At 40.7% G+C, this 20,148-nt stretch overlaps 1 protein-coding gene across 2 annotated transcripts in view; it reads right to left on the bottom strand.

Annotated features, from left to right (window-relative positions):
- LOC119181728 (HEAT repeat-containing protein 6) overlaps positions 1-19,899 on the bottom strand; it is a 46,601-nt gene extending 26,702 nt beyond the window's left edge. Inside the window, exons 1-13 of one of the 2 annotated variants that reach the window (XM_075888937.1) lie at positions 19,601-19,899; positions 18,982-19,092; positions 18,223-18,363; positions 16,964-17,079; positions 15,221-15,329; positions 14,026-14,124; positions 12,670-12,792; positions 10,095-10,185; positions 9,395-9,546; positions 7,860-7,982; positions 6,309-6,385; positions 2,259-2,388; positions 1,458-1,557 (exon numbers count right to left, since the gene is read on the bottom strand). In XM_075888937.1, coding sequence (XP_075745052.1) covers positions 1,458-1,557; positions 2,259-2,388; positions 6,309-6,385; positions 7,860-7,982; positions 9,395-9,546; positions 10,095-10,185; positions 12,670-12,792; positions 14,026-14,124; positions 15,221-15,329; positions 16,964-17,079; positions 18,223-18,363; positions 18,982-19,092; positions 19,601-19,750 — 1,522 coding nt within the window. In that variant the 5' untranslated portion in view covers positions 19,751-19,899. Of the gene's footprint in view, positions 1-1,457; positions 1,558-2,258; positions 2,389-6,308; positions 6,386-7,859; positions 7,983-9,394; positions 9,547-10,094; positions 10,186-12,669; positions 12,793-14,025; positions 14,125-15,220; positions 15,330-16,963; positions 17,080-18,222; positions 18,364-18,981; positions 19,093-19,178; positions 19,198-19,600 lie in introns of those variants that run through there. The other variant, XM_075888938.1, reaches the window with a different exon arrangement.
- Between the last annotated feature and the right edge of the window lie 249 nt (positions 19,900-20,148).

Genomic DNA, 20,148 nt, shown 5'->3' with positions numbered 1-20,148 from the left:
ATATTATTGTGCTTTTAGTTAGTAGTTAGTGTTATTCTTAGCATTATTTTGCCATGTAATTCAATTTGTTTCACCGTTTCGCAAGTACGTTACTGTTGCACTTTTCAGACTCATGTATCGCATTTTTCCCCATTTCTTTTTGTGATGCTCCCCTTACACAATGCTCCCCAAGGAGCCTGTAAGGCACTTGTAAATAAAAATAATAAAATAAATGATATCTTTTTATATACTGCATGACAACCCTGCCCATACACACTCTTTTGATGGACGCTTAACACTGCTGCATTGCCTTACATAAGCATATAACAAAGGTTACTAACAAATATTACTACATTTTCCACCACTTCAAATAAAATTATGCAAAGCTCATGCCCCACCCCCCTTTGTGTGAAATTGCTGTCTTTCAAGATGCTAATCTGACCGAAATTCCAATGTACCAGCTCTGCCTGAGGTACTGCGATGTTCTTTCTAACCAACCTTATTGAACCCACGGAAAACCACGCCGCTGGACTGATTCATAGATATTACCGTAGCATGACTCACGTAACGAACCCAAACGAAAAGCACTGCTGTATAGTCTTTGAATGTGCTACAAGGCTCTAAATATGCTATAAAGTTTAGCAGCGAAACTGCTTTAGCCACATGTAAAAGCTTTGTGTGCGCAAAAATACCTGTTGAACACCTCACATTCTCTAGCAGTCACTAATGCCACAGCTGTGCTGCAGCTGCTAAGCGAGACCAACACGCGTCTCTTCACCATCCTTTGCTTCGCTGTCAAACCCTGTGCACTGTATGCTCTCAGGATGCAATAACTCTGATCGGCGAGACGAGTATAGAGAGAGAGAAAGAAAAAAAAAGAGAAATTCTAGGGAAAAAATTTTGTTCGTGAGGTAACATTCGAACCAGTGTACCCACAATTCAAAGGCTAGCAGCCAAAAACAGTATGGACAAGCGACGGGAGTAAGGGTAAATTATAGCATAAAGAAAGAGCAAGAGAAAATGAAAGACAGAAAGAAAAAGGAGGAGAAAAAAAAGAATGAAATAAAGAGAGGTAGACATAGAGAATGACAAAGTGATCGAAAGAAAGAGAAGCAACAAATAGAGAGAGACAGGAACGAAGGATAGCAAGACCAAGAAAGAGGACAATAGAGTGAGAAAGAGAATGGAAGATAAATAAACAGAGGCAAAGAAAGAAATACATAGACCAAAACAGGAAGAAGAGATGAAAATAAAATAGGGGAACAAAGAGAAAATTGTCAAAACTTAGCAAAGCATCAACAGCGGAATTACACAGCTGCTCATCAGCTTCGCTACTGCAGTTGACAGCACAGGCACAAATGTCTCCTTCCTCTGCTTCAATGAATTTGGAAGCAACGGCCAAATGAGCTTAAACAACTATATCTCAAATGACAAGTTTTTGGGGAGCAATACAAGTCAGACAGTTCAGCACACCTAACCTTTGTTGTCCATAAAGATGGCCGCATCACTGATGACGCGACTCAGCAGTTCTGGTTGCAAGCGATGATATGGAGATCCCGTGACTACAGCTGCTAGGCACTGCTCTTGCCAACAAAGAATTGGGCGGTGCCATGGAAGAAACAGGCAGAGGCAAAAAACTCATGCTAACAAAATGCCCTGTTTATCGTATGGTACACTTCCAAAATAGTACACAAAAGGTTTTGATCATTACAAGAACACTTTATTTCTGCAAGTTATTTGTAATAGAATATACATATTAGAAAGATAGAAAATTTGACTAAATATGACATCAAATTAACATATACACCTCGAATGACCAATGAGGGCACTCATACTGCACAAAACTGATTCATAAAAGCCACCCCCCCCTCCCCTAATAGCAGCCATAAGCAGAAAATACCAGAACAACTTGAGAAGCAACTCATAATACTCAATCACACGAACTACATCTGACCTCATGAAAGCCAACTCGACTGAACTCGCATTGGCACTTTTCTGCATCTCGCGCAAGTCAGCATATCAAGATAGGGATACTGTGGCTTACACTGGGGTATCATGATTAAATGATTGCCAAATACAAACAAAACCAAACCAACTAAACAAGGACATGTCCACCTATCAACAACTTCAATAAAGTGCTTTTTGAGAAACCGGAAATGTATGTTACGTTAAACAGACTGCTTGAGATCAATATACACAGAAATGATGAGGGAATCAAGAATGGGCCAGAAAATGTTTCCACATGCTCTTTAAATGCCCACAGAGGGAAGCATACTGACCTTGAGAAGCTGGATAATCTGCGCCGAATTGTTTTCCGCAATAATAGCTAGATGAAGACACCGATGCACCTCTCCCAAGATGGCCGCCACAGTTTCTGACAAAGTGGTAAATGCCGTCCTTTTTGAGCCACTGTCATATTTATAAGGAAAAGAAATACAGTAGACTCACTTTGAGATAAACTCAAAGAGACCACAATCCTTTGCTCGTCTTATCAGAAGTTTGTTTTCTTGGCAAGTGTGTGAAAATATGTTGAATGTTATACTTACATTGAATGAACTACACTTACAATGGGGAGGAAAGGTACAAGAAAAAGCGTTTATTTGTCTCGTCTTGATAAAAACTATGCCTTTAAGTAGAGTATTTACACTAATCTAATGAGCACTCAATTTTACAAGTTCATAATAAATATGCTCATAAATATATTGCTACAACATTTTAACAATAAAACAGTCGAGCAACCCTGATTTGATTACCGTATTTTTGCACGTATAACCCGCCCCTGCATATAATCCGCACCGCCACTTTCAGCTCACCGAGAAAGAAAAAAAAAATCCTCACGTATTGCCCGCACATTTCATATACAGGAAAGGTTGTACAAAAGCTACTGCTCAAGCAACATAGCACATATGTAGACAGAAAAAGCTTTATTTAGCAAGCAGAATACGCCGTCTGCAAGGCCAGTCACAATTCACCCACTGTCGCTGCTCTCGCTAGAGCTATCACTTGAGCCGCAGTCCTCACTGTTATGCACAAGGTCATCTTCGGTTCCATCCATGATGTTTGTGATGCAGCATTTCTTGAAACTTTTTCGCACCATCTCACCTGGAATGGCCTTCCATGCCTCGACAATCCACTTGCAGAATAGGGCAATATCAGGCCTTCGGACTCGTCCTGCCGGCGTCAAGTCGTAGAGGCCTTCGGCCATCCACTCGGTGTAATAGCGCTTGACATGCGCTTTGAAGGGCTTGTTAAGCGACACATCTAGAGGCTGCAACATTGACGTCATTCCACCGGGTATAACAACTAAGTCTGTGCTGTTGCGTGAAAGGCGGTCCTTCACTTCCTCAGTTATGTGGCCGCGGAACGAGTCAAGAACGAGCATGGACCTCTTTGCGAGCATCGCACCGGGCCTCTTCTCCCATACCGTCTTGATCCAGTCCACGAACAAGTCACTGTTCATCCACGCGTTCTCGTGTGCGCGCACCACCACACCGGCAGGCAAATGAATCTTTGGTAGAGTTTTCCTTTTCAAGATGACGTACAGTCGCAGTTGCGTGCCATCGGCGAGGGCACAAAGCAAGACTGTGATGCGCAGTTTCGTGTTCCCGCCGGTCAGCACGCTCACCGAACTGCTGCTCGTCTTCTCAATCGTTGTGTCCAACGGCATTTCAAAATAAACAGGAGTTTCATCCGCATTGCCGATTTGCGAGAAAATGTAATTGTGCTGCTTTCGCAGGCCAATTACATATCTCTGGTACTTGGGCAGCTTCTCCTCATAAGAAGCCGGCAAGCGTTGACCTATTGTAGTCCGCCGTCTGATTGAGAGCCCTTGCCGCTTCATAAAGCAGTGCAGCCATCCGCGGCTCGCACGGAACTCGTGAGGTAGGCCTAGCTGTCTCGAAAGTCGTCGCGCTTCCACTTGGGCCATCTCGGTCGATACGGCGTGACCCCTGCTTTTCACATCTTCGATGAACTTTACTAGCTCCGCCTCCAGCTCAGAGTAGGCACCAGTCTTGGGGCCACGAAATGACCTACGGTTGCGGTGCGCGGCTTGTGGGCTCTCTTTCTTCTTTATCCACAGTCGCACGCAGGACTCGTCCACATCGTGCAGTTTTCCCGCTTCGCGATTTCTGAATTCCTCGGCGACGGTGATGATCTTAAGCTTTTGCTGTGCCGTGAAGGACTGCCGCCGTACGCTACTCATGGTGACAGAACAGATCGACTTAGGCTTCCACGACTTAGCACTACCCCTTCTAGTACACTGTAACAGCACACTGGAAACAACAGAACCGAAATGCATGCCTACTACTGCATCAAAAAGTAGTACATAAATTTACTGATAATATCTTTATCTCTCTCGCGAACGTGCATGAAATATACTTGTGGTGTGACAGTGAGATTCTACACTGAACAAACGAATTGTCTTTCCCCAAATGTTTTTCTAAACGCTTCAATAATGCAAGCAAGCGAAACCAAAATTGGCCGCAAGCGGCCGTGCTACTTGCGGAGCAACACGAATTTGCGGAAACCGCTTCCGTAGCCTTCGCTACACTGTTAAGGGGCTTCACAGCACAACACGCATTGCTGTGAAGCAGCACTATAGAAAAAACCCCACGTATTATTCGCACTTCCACTTTGCCACTGAAATTTTTGGGTTTTTGGTGCGGGTTATAAGCGCGAAAATACGGTATTAGAAACAGATTTAAAAAAAAGAGACAAGCACAATTTTCCTTCGAAGAAAGAAAATTTATTCTATTGGCTGTTTACCATCTTAGAGGCTGTTTTACTGACTTTGCTATCACTTTTGAAACATTTCCCTTGTATACCGCTACCTTAATAAAGCCCATATACACCAAGTTGCTTATGAAAGTCTAGAAGCTTCCCTTTGAGGTTCGCATATTTTCTTATTTTCAGCCCGCAGTAACTTTTTTCCTGAACGACGTGCAGCTAAAGATATCCGTTTACGCCACTCACGATATCAAGCCTCAGGCACACATAAAAGACACCACTCAGCTATATTTAGTGTGAAAAATGACGTTCCTTAGTCGTGAACTTTCATAACAAAAATGGTGCATCACAACTTGTTGCGTTTCACTGAGAACAGATACGATGCATGCAGGCCCTATGCAAACTGACCACAGCGTGTGCTCAGGAGCCATTGCGTGACGGCGATGACAATGCATCCGACTCCTCTGACGGAAGTGCTAGTGCCGCACATGTGGTTTTGGTTTCATGCGATTATAATGCACAGACAATCTTTGTTCCTGTTTTCATTTGGCTTTTTTTCGCCCCCTCCCCCTTGCATTTTCTCCTTTAGCCAAGCTCTTGTGTTCTTCCATTCCCCACTCTACTACTGTTGGGCAATTACAGAATACAAAGAGAATACAAAAGGACGAACGGTTTTTGTTGCTTGCTTTTCTGGTAAAGACAGCCCTTCCACATACAGGCTAGGGGTGAGGGAGACACCAGCTTTATGCGCTGACCTTTCTTTTCCACTTATCTCGCTTACTCTCTTCATGCCAAAGTTTGATTTTGATTTGTTCTTAGTTTTTTTTTTCAACTTATCTTTTTATTTTGCTTTCTCTTGTATGCCTGAATGCCCCTATCAAGACTGCAATGTTAGTTCCGCAGAATACCTATCGGTGGTCCCTGCGAGAGATTGTGTTAACAGAAGAGGCCTGTTACGCGATTCGTCTTTCGTCTTAACTCTGTAATGCCCTCTGCAGCTTTTTTTTTTGAATCGAGTTTACAGGAAACCAAACGTACACTCCTGTGTTGTTCGCCATAAGCAAGAATTCGTCTTAACAGAGTTCGTCTTAACGGGAGTTTACTGTAGTGGCCTCATCAAAAGACCCTGCACTGGTTTCTCATATCAAGTGATGGAGAACAAAATCATTGAACTAGATGATTAGGCGTGCACTGGAAAAACTGATAGGTTAAAATTTTGCATGAGAAGCTCAGGCGACCGCTACCACGAATATGCTTTGTTAATTTTACATACAACTCCAAGATCTGCTGCTAATGTGGATTTCAACATTTCTTTATAAAATGAAACAAAGTTCAGACCATATGACAATAGATGAACATTTACAAGCGATATGTAGGAGAGAAAGAAAATAACCAGAAATGGAATCCATTTAATCACTCGTTAATTGAAGGTGTACAAAAAGTTTGTATACATCTTGAAAGATGTGCAACAGACAATGCAGAAATAAAAACAGAACATAAATTTAAACATTGTTTGGTTCACCAAGACTGCCCGCGCCTTTAAACTGAAACAACTAGAAATATGTAAGAAATATGTAAGAGAGAAACACATTCTGCATTACCTATAAGCTGCAAGCCCAAGGAATGGCTTGTACTTGGTCACAAAGGCAGTCAACAAATCTAGAGCTGCAACTCGGACCTACAAATGAACAAAAAGGTAGTTAGCTGTGCAATGAGGTCTGTACTGTGCCTATTCACAAGCAACTTCAGAGCAAAGTCTCAAGTGCTGAAAATTTTCCTCCTTCCTTGCTAGTAAGGTTAAAATAATTGTGAAAGTCAGAGGTCGTAAAAGTTTTTTAAGTCGTATAAATCATGGAGGTGTGTAAAAGACAAGGACACACACAAGACATAAGTTGCATATGCATGGCGTCGACATTGAACTACTAGCAGAAGAGAACAGGAACCACTTTAGCATATATGTATCACTTAAGCAGGCCTGTGCATATATTATAGCGGTTCCAATTCACTTTGACACATATTCATAATTTCCAAAATTTTGAAGTGTTCAAAACTAATGAATAAGCCTTAATTTAGCACATGTAACGATACTGAAAAGAAAAATTCACTGCAGCATGGGGTTGCTATGCTGTGAAACTGCCTTTTACCTCCATGAACCAAAGACTAATGGAATACGAGAGGAAGGTGGGGAACTATCGCGATGGCGATCTTTCTCGAGACTGTGATGTGTGCAGGCTAACGAACAGAAAACCTTGTAAATTGTTGCATCATATGCTCATGGTGGCAGCGAAAAATAAGAGCCAAGGTATGAGGGTGCCGATAGAAGCTGATTTGATTACAATGGCCGGTCAGTCATGTGTCAGTGCACCTTCCATTATTTCACCATATAAAAAAGAAACACAGTTTCTGAGCGTGCTCAATTGATGTCGGAATTACTGCCATGACGCCATGAAAGATAGTGTAAATAATATACAGTTTTGTGAATATATGATTAGCTGGAAGTAAGCACTTGTACCGTCATCAAAAAACTCTATCCTTCTGTGTGCATGCCTAAGTTATCTGCTATGCAACAACAAGCCCAAAAAATCAGTCCTCTTGCTATTCAAATCCTGCTAGCATTCAAATTTGCTTTGAATTCACCTTGAGCCATAAAAGCCATATTTGTGCGGCCATATTTATAATTCTTCAAAATATTGGGCAAGCTAGATGGGTCACAATGGACATGACAATTTTCCTTGGCAATGTGTGATGTATGCTATCTCAATTATTCTATTTGAAATCGTCTGACCAAACCATTGTTCCCTTCAAACATGCTTTGAACCTCAAATTTACTATTCGCCCATCTCTACTTTTCAGTTTTGCTGTTGTTCTTGTTTGTTATACATGTCATAATCAGTGAAAATGACACATTTACAGGCCTAAATAGCAACCTTCCATAAAGTAGTTATACAGAAATTTGATAATGTAAATTCAGTTCCCAAAAGGCAATAGTCCTGCATGACACTATTTTGTTCAACAGCCACGTATAGTGTATCTTTATTGACAACTTCATGAACTCTACACAGGCTGCAAGAAGCATTGTCAAGCCAAACTTCCTTTCAGCTATTGCGAGAATGTTATGCACTCAAAGTGCTCAAACACACACACACACACACCTGTGGGTTGGGATCCTTCAAAATGGTCAAAAGAACTGTCTGAGTCTGCGGTGCACCGATGGTAACCGGTATATCGGGAAGAAAATGAAGCCAGTAGCCAAACATTTCTCGGCTGTCAACAACCTATAATGACAAATGCAAGGTAGGTTGGAAGACCCTTGAACCACACGATATACTGTAGCACAAATATTATTCCGAAAATGTGTTAGGCACTGCAAATGCATACCTACTTTTCTTGCACATAGTCCGGACATTCAACAGTGATTCACGAAAACTTTTCTACAGATAATACCCAAGTATTGATGCAAAGCTAGCTTCCTTACATAGCCGTGAAGAGCTGCCATGAAGCCACCTTTGCAAACCAGAATTTTTTTTTATTTTGGCTGTAAATTTGGTGTTTTCTTCATGCAGGTTATATGCGAGAAAATACTAATGAAAAGGCCACCAATAATTTGACTGTGTGGGATTCCTGTTACACAGTTTACCAAGTGAAGGTTACCGGTGAATTTGTCTAGCAAGGCAAGACAAATATTCCTTTACTTTTATTTTCCATGCACTTGCGGAAAACAGAAATGGCAGATTAACCATGCAATTAACTTAAATTCAAATATTATAAAAGATCTTAGGAAAAAAATAAAAAAAGTTTCAATTCTTTTTCAAATGCTTGCTCACCCTAGAATAATGGTTTAATATCACAGATAAAATAAATGTACAAAGAGGTGTAAAGAAGAAGAACGAGAAAGAATGGAATGGGAATTGATAATGTTTGTATGCTAGTTAGTGGCACACAGGTCAATGTTAAAGGAGTACTGACTTGAAATCTTGAAAACAACATAATCTGCAATACCAAATTATGTGAGCGCATACATATGTTGCACAAAATATCAAAGACTAATGTAATATAGCCTAGAACATATTTAAAACCCCTTTTAACAAGTAAGCCATGCAACTGAGTGTGGAGAGGTTGACATCGTGACATTAAGATCACTTCAGTTTTAATGTAAACAACCAGAACTTGCCTAAGTCACGAGTTCATTTTGACTGTGATGTTAGATCTGCGCTGCAGTTGCCAACATAATGTGCACAATGCAGTGGGCACGGCAGGTGTAACACTGTTTTTATACTCATATGATGAATTGTGTTTACAAAAAAACCACCCTGGTACCACCTCTTTCAGTCCTCCCTGAAACCAAAACTGTGACCGGGCACTAGTATAAAAATGTCTGTAAAAAAATTAACCGATGCACGCTCAGGCAAAGAAAGTTTTCATCGTGAAAAGTGAGTCATCAATTGCTTTTTTTTTCTGCAGTGAAAAAAAAAAAAACGCAACATAAAAACCGGGCTACATTACACTCTTGCAACCATTCTTGCTTTGCAGGCGAAATTCCACAGTGACCCAGGTTTGTGCTCGTGGCTAGAGAGGAATACAGTGTTTATACAGCGACTCGTGTGGTAGAATGCCAACATGTTGTCAGCACTTCATTGTGCAGGCAGCGCAAGTAGTAAAGAGAAGATGCAGACCCAGTCGTGCTTACCTTGGTAATATAAGTGAGAGTGAAGTAGACATTACGACGAACACTTGCTTGCAGATGTCGCTGCCTCACTACCTGACTTCCCTCAGAATCGGAAAGCTCCGACTCTGAGCTAGATGTCTTTTTCCAAAACTGAACGGGTGTCTTCACATTTTCTGTTGAAATTACGGCAATCAATAAAGATGCAGCCATGGCACTCCCTGTTTGATGATTTTTCCTCACAATTAGTGCGATTAAACACTGCAACCTATAAAAACGTGGTGAAGCACTCTTTCACTACATAGCATTTCTTATCAGGGAAATCTTTGAGAGGAGGTAGTCTGCACAAAGCAAAACGTTACACTGGTCAGTGAACAAATTTTAACAAGGCACTGCAGATCAGCTGACAGTCTGAAAGTTTCATGCAACTTATGATCAGACGTGTACAGTCCAGATCTAAGCCTAGGTTTTTAGACCTCTCGTTGAGATGGTAAGAAATATAAAATGCAGAATTAACATATCTGTCAAGTTACAAGAACATATTATTCATACCGCACATTTTTTTCCCAACATGCTCTTTTACAGTATGTTTTCAAGTGAATGACAAGACAACAATCAAAAGAAGCAAAAATGTGTACAAATGTGTCAATCAGCAAAATGATTTCTATGGCTACACTGTAAGACAGCCTACGTCGCCATAAATAATATGAATAGTTTAACGTACCGTCTTCAGACTGCTCTGGAGTATCCTCCTTTGCAAATCCATTTCCTTTCTTGACCTTCTTCTTACGATTCCTTCGCTTTGGCATTATAGTCTACAAGTTGAGTAACAAGAGGCAACCGGAAGTGAAATTGTAAATGAAACAAAGCAAAGCTTTAGGGAATACATCAGGCATTGCACATATAAAAAGTTCCACCATAGTAAGGCTCAGTCTTGCTATGAGTGCTGTTCAGTGTTCCATAAATGGTGCTGGACATGAATATGCCTGACAACATACTTTTACCCAAACATAGAGGAATGAAATCACCAAGTTTTGTGCCCATAATAATAGGCCAGGCATAACAGAAAGGAGGGACAGAAAAAATAAAGAGAGAGAGAGGAAAAGAAAGAAAGAGACAAGTCATAAAAATGTGTTTTGTCCTGCTGGTATTTCAAAAAAACAAGAAGATGCCAACTGATCAAATAGTTAACTTGATCAAATTCATGTCGTGTTCAGTACATGTCGTTAAACCAGTTCACTTTGAGTTTCATTTGACAGACTTGAAACTAAGATTAAGTGGTGCTGTGGTTAGAAGCCATCGTAGATAAAGTGGAATGCATGTACCTCAATAGTAAGAAGGAAACAGCAAGCCACTCATTTTAAAGGGGCCCTGCAACACTTTTTGAGCACGGTCAGAAAACGCTGCCGATCGGTAGTAGAGGCTCCCGAGAACATGCGAGCCAAATGTTATAACACAGCACATGGTCCGGAATTCACAATCAATTATCAAAGTCAGCTAAAAATTGCTTTCTCTTCCCACAACAAATGACGAAAGACGCTCAATAATCACTTCCAGAATGCCCATATATCAGACATTAGCTGATTTGAACATGGCGTGCTCGGTGGTTACAGAGATCGCCGCGAAAGGCTGTCACTTGCCCACGCATGCGTGCGCGATTGCGCTAAAAAGGCTGCGTATTCGAAGAAAAAAAGGAAGAAAAAAAAAAGAAGAAAAAGTGCTCAAGGTCCCGAAGCGCGTGTGACATATTTTGTTTGCCCCTCACATTCCTCTCTGCTTAGCCTCCAGTGTTTTCGTCGGGACGAGATAGGGGGAATGCAATTGCAGCGTGTAACAAATCGTTGTAACTCTGCTCGTACTGGACGGATTCTTAATATTTTTGAGGCATTGAATTTGTGAGGCAACAAGCTCTTCAAGTGAAATAATTCCATTGTTACTAAAGAAAGTGTTTCAGGGTCCCTTTAAAAAACATGTCAAGTTAATTTTAGCAATGGAAAGCCAGAATAACAGCCACAGACCGCCACTGTCTTCGGAATTAGAATTGTAAGTATACATATGTAACTTAGCAACACTTCATCACAGCATGCAGAATATGTGGCATAAGAAGTTTCAGTATCTCCAATATATCAACACGCTGTGTGCCACTTTCCCACAATGCCGGCATACATTGCGAGGAAGCCCAGCCAGAGGTATGCTTCGGCATTGTTGGTGCACAGAATTTTATTCATTAGATGTGCAGTTTGTAACTAGAAACATATAAGTGTGTATCTTCAAAACTGTTTTTTATGTACTGCAGCTTATTTCCCACATCTGAGTTTGTAGTAACAGTATAATTTTTCTCTCAAGAAACTCCATTACAGCCCAAAGTCCACGGAAGTAAACTTAAATGAAAGATACCATGGTGATCAGCACACATCTGTGCACCCATATGTGTGTCTACAAGGATTATGATGACGACAACGTTGTGCCTAAGGATGCTGTGCAAGTAACATTGACGCGATAGACACACTGGGATGGGCCAGTCAGCATGGTAGGAAACAATCTAATCTCCTCCCTGCTGCTCACTTCTGATAACTCAGTGCTTATCCCTCTGCCAAGATACCCATCTGCCCACACCCGACCAAGCAAAGCAATAGCCAATAAGATTCTAGAGCATCAAGTTACATTTAACTTGTTTAAGCTCTATTCAGAAGCTTTATTTATCTTACATTTAACAGGATGTTTTTGACTGCTATGTAAACCCAATCTAATAGGCTGGTGAAAATTAAGCGCTCGTAACACACCTGCACGGCTCTTTCAGAGAAGCGCATTACAACTCGGAGTCCATTCTGAAATGCTCTTATTTTCAAACTCGGAGCGAAATAGAGATTTGATGACGTACTGGTCAAGCAGATCCCACAGCTTGTGATGAGAAATTTGTTAATGGGGAAGGGGGGGTGCACTGAAGCCAACGTTTCAACAAGTGGACATGTCTTCAAGACAACATGAAATGTTGCAGAAGGGTTTTATGGGTTTTTGTTATTGCAGCTGTTGTTGGTGGTGGTAGATCATTGCAGTGGCTCATGTAACAATCGCTCAACATCTGCACACCTCGATTACACTAGATCAAGAACTAACACTCTTCCTCTGCTAGCCTCTAATTTCTCTGGCATACATGTTTGAATAAGACAGACTTTGTCTGGCTTGGATTAACATTAAGCTATGCACTGTTGCAATCTAAGTCAGTTTGTGGTGGTGACCAGCCAAACATACCAGTATTAGTATCTAATTCACAATTTTGCGAGACTTGGTGCACTTACCTTTGATTGACACTGAGATTCATCGCTGGTTGCGACTGATGGCAAATGCGTGCACAATGGGCTTGGATTTAGGCTTAGGTACTGCTTGTTTTTCTGCCCCGGGAAGCCAAAAAATGAGAGGCTCTAGCATAGAATAAAGAAGAAATGACTTCATTTGCCAGAGAAAGAAATTCGCAATATACAATAGATATGAATGCAGACCATTACCGAAATTCCCAAAATGCAGATGTACATAATGCAGCGCATTTATAGATAACTTCAGAAAACCTATGAAACCTGGTTGTTGTATATGGTGCTCTTAATTTCTAGATCAACATGCAACAAGTATAGCACTAAGCATTCATGAACATTTTTGCTGTCCTCAGCAATGCAAAAACCAGCACAAGAGCTATTCACAAATGGGTTCAAAAAAATTTTTTTATATTAAATGAAATAGCTGCCCTAGAAAACACAAGCAAAAGTGAGGGTATAACTAGTCTAATCAAAATAATTATGATAACTAATGGACAATAATGCCAGGGAGAGTATAGGGGATGGTATAAGAAGGAATTGTAATGTAAATGTGAAACGAGCCCTTAAATTTACACTAGGCTAATCATAGGCCCTGTATCTGTATTTCTGCAATGTGGGAAACCACCTGCCACAGCTCGAACTTATAATTAATCATCAGAATGACTGAGAATATATTTGAGCGCTGTAGCGAGTACCAGTGCTCTTAGGATGATCCTTTCCCATAACAATGTAGTGCAACAATGCATGTGTAACAACGTTGCTGTGCATCATCCAAATGCTGCACGTTCACTTCATGCCAGTGGCAAATAAACTTGTTTTCTCGTCTACTTTACTTTCTTCATGTCAGTATCACAGATACTGCAATACACTTAAAACAGTACAATTGATGCCCCTTATACCTACCTTGAATTTATTATCTGCTTTCAAAAACGTTGTGTCAAACAAAAACAAGCCCTCAAAATTCTCTTCATTCATTCACGTAAAATAAAAGCATGAGCTTTTATGTTTGTGGCCTGCTACCATGCATATCACATATGGTGTGATGACACCTTCTGCTGTATAATGAACAAAAAATATGTTATTTCATTGCTACAGTATGTGCCTAGACCAGAGTTACATGCATTCAAATTAATGTGCTTTTGCTGATTTTCTGTGCATATGCCTTGTGGCAAGTTCATCAAGTGCCACAACTCTGTTCCACGCAGCTCTTTCTCATGCAACTACTGCATGGAACAGAGCTGCACGTAACAGCCCACTACACAGTCGTCACAACACTTGTGAAGGCTTCATGCGCCATCAAGTGCAAGTGACCGCAGTAAGGTTATGCTGCTGAGCAGAACTTACTTTTAGGATGCCCAGAACGTTTCCAAGATGCTCACTGGGTAAATTCCACTTTGCGGAAAAAATGTTCTGCAAGCACCTCAAGGCGCTGATCACCAAAGTCTGTGAGCAAACCAGAAGGGAAAAGAGCACAGAGGCTTATGAACATACGAACACACACACACACAATAATCTGAAATACTGCAGCCCAAAGATTTCTGCTCCTGTTTACAGAAGAGTAATTTATTATGACATAAGATTAAAATTGGTAGTAAGTTACAATGCTTAATATATTAAGGAAGAGATACAGTCAACAATATTGGGGTTTTATAACTGGCAAGTACATTCGAATTTATGTTATCTACATGTACTGTTAAAAAACCACAGGTTGCCAATTTTCACTACTATATGAAAATACTACAAGCAAGTAACAAGTCACCGAGGTAGCTCATCAAAAATTAATATCCTTTCTTTCATACTTGGGCAACATTACAACGAAAAGAGAAGGCTTAGCTCACTGACTTGCATCCCGGACAGAGAACAGTGCATCACACTCTACAAAGAAATACATAGCTGTGCACTTTGCAATTTATACTTTTATGCAACAAAATATAGCGTAATGTGAACGTTGCAATATACGAAATCTAGCAAATGAATAGTGAAAACACAAAGGTGTGCAAAGAATATGTGATGCAAAATCACTTTATGCACGCAAACCGTTGTGATAGGTGGACTAGATATCGGGGAAAAATATGGTAAGTTTGGTCCCTTCTGGCAGCAAATTGTCGTCCCCCCTGCTTTACTTTCTTCACATCTACTACATCACAATTACTAAAATACACTTAAAGCAGTACAAGTAATGTGCCTTATACTTTCCTTGGCTTCATTACCTGCTGGTTTCGGTAACGCTGGATAAAAAAAAAGAGCCATCGTAATTCTCTTTTTTGATCTGACAAGTATTGCAAATCAAAAGCAACTACATTACAAAATGCATAGAGCAAGACTACTCATGTAGCTTCTGCAATGTTGCAAGCTCAGCGCATAGTGAATGTAGAGTCTCCCCTGAGGCCTTGCGATTGTTCTCCATGCGAACACTTAGCGATGGTGATTGCAATAGAAATCGGGACGTCAATGGGGCCACGATACTGCACTGCAGTACCCAGGACACCTTTTCTATCAAGAAAACAGATATAAAAAACAAAAACGAGGTCACACTTGCCTGTGCTTGCACTGTGTTGTCCTTAAAGCACGGTCCACTGAGCACACCGAGAAGTATCTCCACCATTCGAGTGATGTAAGCATCTGGCATGTGGGGTTCTCCAGGATTCCTGTATTGCGTAAAGTGCATGAGCAATCAGCTCACTGAGAATACTGAAGGCTGCTGATGACTATTAGTCCTATTCTACTGCTGAGGTTTGGCATAAACATACTCTTGTTTGCAACATACTGGATTACACGGACAGTGTTTAACAATAGCAAATGCCTTAGTGACGTCCTATGATTGTATCTCATTTAACTAAGCAAGTGCTCTTGTCGAACAGAATGGCAACAATAGACTGCATACTAAGCATTACATTTGCTGCTAGTAACTCTTCAGATGGCGAATTTCCGCTAGTGTAGTTGTGCTGATAACGAGAAGTGAATAGTTTCCACTAACCACACACAACCACATGTTAGCTGCTACTGCTTATTTTTAGTTCACGGTGATGCAGATTAAAAATCTCAACGTTCAACTAGAAATGCAGGCTTAAATGGGTAGTAAACACGCTGGCACGTGAAACACTACACTTTCTCAACTCATTGTGTGCGGTCCATTTTGGAAATTTCTGCCAGATTAACATTTACTATTTACCCACAGATTAATTTACACCATTTAAAAATTTAGTGCACTTAGTTTGAACATGTTTGCATCTTCACAATGCGGCCACTGCAGCTTGGAATGAACTTGCTTTCCGAAGGAATCAATTTTAGCAGGTAATGATTTCTTTATAAGTACCACATTAGCAACATTTTATTTGAAGTGGTATTTATTGGTGGTATGCTGCTGAATATTTTACGTTTTCTATTTTGTGAACAGACAAAAGATTTAACAAAGATGAATAATTATTTGAATGACTAATCTTTCTTCACAGTCATTGCAACTTATATGCATGTCATAATGAGTCCTAAGGCATTCCAAATCAAAGCTGACAAGAGGCTACGAAATGGAAAGCCATGAGGGCATCTCACAGTCACATAGCCAAAGCCGGGAAGTAAGCCTCCTTGAAGGTTTACATTTTGCATGTACATTTTGCATGTACATATATACTGATTCACACCTACAAACACATGCATGTGCATGCATACCAGAGGGAGTTGGACAGTCCCCCTTTTCACAGGTGGTTACACCCCTGGCGTCTCACACCAGCCTACTATTCTGGCAAAACATAATACCTGAGGCACACGAGAATGAAGATTGTTGAGAGCGACACTTCATGGTGCCACCAGTTGCAACAAACAAAAAAGCAGCCACAAAATTTAAATAGAGTGAACTTTTACAAGACATTGTGATTGGTGTACCTGTATATCACATTTGCACATTATTTTTAATAATTGAAAGAAAAATGAGACAAACAACTACAAGAACTTACACTGTCTCCTGCACAATTCTCTCGCAGTATCTGTGTTTACACTTACTAACTACATGAAATTAGATGAAACAGCGATACTTGTGCACAAACAGCATAGTACAGGTGCACCCATATAAGTTGACTAGGGTATGGCTTTTAATGAAATGAGTGATTACATTTTCCCCCTATCCTAACAAATTTATCTGCTAACAAATTATTACCTGACACAGTTTCTGTTCCGTTCTTTCCAAGTTTACAAGAGAGTACAAACAAAGAGAAATCTAAGTATCGACAGCACTTCAAACAATAAAATAGCCAGAGCTAAACCAGCACATTTGGCATACGAGACTTACCGAACAGTCATGGCTCTAAGAGCTTTAAGTGTAGCAAGCTTCGCATTGACGTCAAGCTCAAGCGAGGAAAGCAGGGTTTCAAATGCACAACCTGGACCAAGCAGCTGCTCCCAGAACTGAAATAGGAATGCAATCAGACTGCTGTTACAAGCACGGTGAAACACTTTACGACCACACTCATTAACGTAAACTTATTGCAAACTTGGCATGTGTGTGTGTAAAAAGTAGTGAGAATTAGCTTTAATGCACATTTGGGAAAGTACGAATTTCCATGCAATTTAATAGAAGCAGTAAACAAGTATATGTTCAGACTTTAATAAGGAGCATTGTCGATTAAAGGGGCTGACAGCTGGTCAGAACATGTGATTAGATTGCGGTGAAAAGGAAATGACCATGCATTAAAGTGACATAATCAAGCACCCTTTTCGCAATGAGAATATTTTACATTTTTAAATCATGTTTAAAAGTAAAAAAAAAAAAGTATGTTGTGCAGCAGTGCGGAAGAGCTTCGAATCTAAATTATGGAGCCGTTCCCTTCGCTTTATGTAGTCACATGCTTTTCTGTGCACCATAATTAATGCTCAAAATTAGAGAAAGTATAACATTTCATTCCTCGTTATATTCTGCGCTTCTTGCGGGGTAAGAAAAGTAGTATGCTAAGAAGCAGCAACGCCTTTGTGGCAACTGGGGGGGGGCATGTCGAGCACTGTGGACTTTTGTGCATGCACCAGTGCATAGTGCATGTAGGTGCAGCAAACCGTTGTGCGCAAACGTAAACCACTCTCGCAATAACTTCCCTCCGTTTCCAGCATATTAGGCATTTATACGGCTTCATATTTTACAATATATTACAGCATTTTCTGCATTACCATTCAGTCATTAAAATGACAGAAAACAGGAGTTGAGTGCCCTAGCCGATGTTTCGACTAGTGAACTCGTTTTCTTTAGGTTCCAGCCTTGATGCTGGCTCAAACACACAGCCCGTTTACGGATTTTTTTTATTCCATTAGTAGGTAATCTTAGCAATAACTTATCTGCTACACTAAAGAAAACAGGTATCATAAATATTAGTTGTTGGTCCCTTTAAACTCAAATCTTGAGCTGCACATTAATTGTAATAAAAGTTAGAAATGTTTATTAGCATGAAATTGTAAGGCAACGGTCTAGAAAAGACTGTGACGAAAGAAAGACTGGTAAAAATGGTTGAAAGACTAAGGCAAATGTTTCAGTCAACAAAACGCAGAGACGTTGTGACTTGCCTGCTCAAGACGTGGCACATTTGAGTAAAGGAGTGCACCACAGGCACTGATGCAGTTTGCCAGCACCCAAGAGCTGCAGAAGGACAGTGCCTTGAGGAAGTATTCCATCACCTTGTGCAGAGTCTTAGTCTCCAACGTGACCTGAAGTAAGAAGTAGCCATGCAGAGACAGCGTGCACAAAATACAAACTGTGCTATCCAAACAACACCTTTCGTTGCTGTAACTCAACACAGCACACACTATCTCCGTGAACACTTGTTCGTGCACAGTGTATACTGATATAAAGGCATGCCACGAAATCAAAGATGATGATGTGTTACGCACTGGTAACAATGAGAGTTTTTAAGAAAGATTATTTTCCCACTTTTGATCACTGGCTCTAACCTCGATTGACCAGTGTTGATCACTGGAATACCACAGTATATAGTGAAATGACAAAAATAGTAAAGAAGCATCACAATTTGTTTGTAAAGTCCTCTAGGTGCTTCCGATTCAAGTCAAATATCGAAATACTATTTATTCATCGGCCAATAGCGCGTGCACAATGTCGGATGATCACATCAAAGCATACGTTTACAAGATTTTCAAGCCCTAGTTGACGTCATTTAAAATTACAGTTACAGTTATGAATCAAGTCTATCTCTCTTGGTTTCACAGAACACTTTAAACTATTGTACAAGCGTCCGCATATGAAATTTGGAGTGCTTTTGCCTTACATAATTGCAAACCCGCATGCGATCTGCAAGGCGAATTTCTCACCTTTTGCTTTGCGCAAATATCAAAAACAAGTTGCCCGAAATATGATATGAGGTCGTCATCCTGTATAACATTCAGCGTGTCGACGAGAAGTACGATTATCACATCAGCATCCTGAAAAAAAAAACAAAAAAAAAACAGACAGGCTGAAAATGGGGTCATGGGCAACGTCAAACAGCGGGCGGTAACTCTTAACATACCTAAACCACGATTTTATCGGACCTTCATTTCCCTCAGCATGCACCGATTCAAAATCGGGCAGTGAGAACGAGATAAAAAAAAATGAAGAATAATGCTGCGGAAGATATGAGACTAAATGTTATCTTGGCCGATCCCCCAGAGTGGGTATGAGCCATTGATTCTAGGCTACAAACAAACAAAGAAAGGTATCACGTAGCTAGAGTCACACGCAAATGCTTTGCGTTACAGCAAGTTTCGAACGCAGGTTGTTGGACTACACTGACTGAATTAGTAAAAGGCGGATCATGTACTGACCAAGACGCTATGCGTGCTATTTCAACACTAGACCACAAAAAGTAGAGAAGCCCAAGGCACTAAGCGCACGCTACTGAGCCTAAGATGGTCGAATGTCTACATAATGTGGGGGAACAAACATCCTTACCCGACTACTAATGAATTGAAAGCTATAGTTGCATTCGTTCAGCTTTCGCAAGTGTTGTTTGAGTTCCGTGCTGTCTTGGGCTTCCGGCTTCCGAAGTAAATAATCGTAGCATTCTTTAAGACACATCTGCTGTCTCAATACGATGTCCATCTTCGGTGCTCAGCGGCAAGACACCGCAGCGTCGCCCTTCGGCGTGATTCGAGGCACAATTCGAAAACCACTAGTTCAACCTGTGCTGAAATGGACGTATCTAGAGTATAAGTTCATGGCTACGTAGGCATATCTCAGCGTTAGATCACGGTGACCTGATAGTTCACGAAGCACTTCAGAGTGCACGAGGAAGGGTTCAAATAGTCTAAAAGGCTAAATAGTCTAACAGTCTAAAAGGCTATAACATCAACGAATGCCGATGGTAAAAGAACTCATTGCAGACAGCTCTTTAGAAGGCGGCCATGATTTTCGCACTAGCGCCGCTAGCGCCAGCTAACTGCGAACAAAACTGCACTTTATAATTGTTTTTTTTTTTCAACAACCTGACAAATACAACG

The sequence above is a fragment of the Rhipicephalus microplus genome, chromosome 3 (genome assembly GCF_043290135.1).
Source record: "Rhipicephalus microplus isolate Deutch F79 chromosome 3, USDA_Rmic, whole genome shotgun sequence".
Taxonomy (NCBI): domain Eukaryota; kingdom Metazoa; phylum Arthropoda; class Arachnida; order Ixodida; family Ixodidae; genus Rhipicephalus; species Rhipicephalus microplus.
Note: the sequence above shows the minus strand (reverse complement) of the source record. Positions and strands in the feature narration are given on the sequence as shown.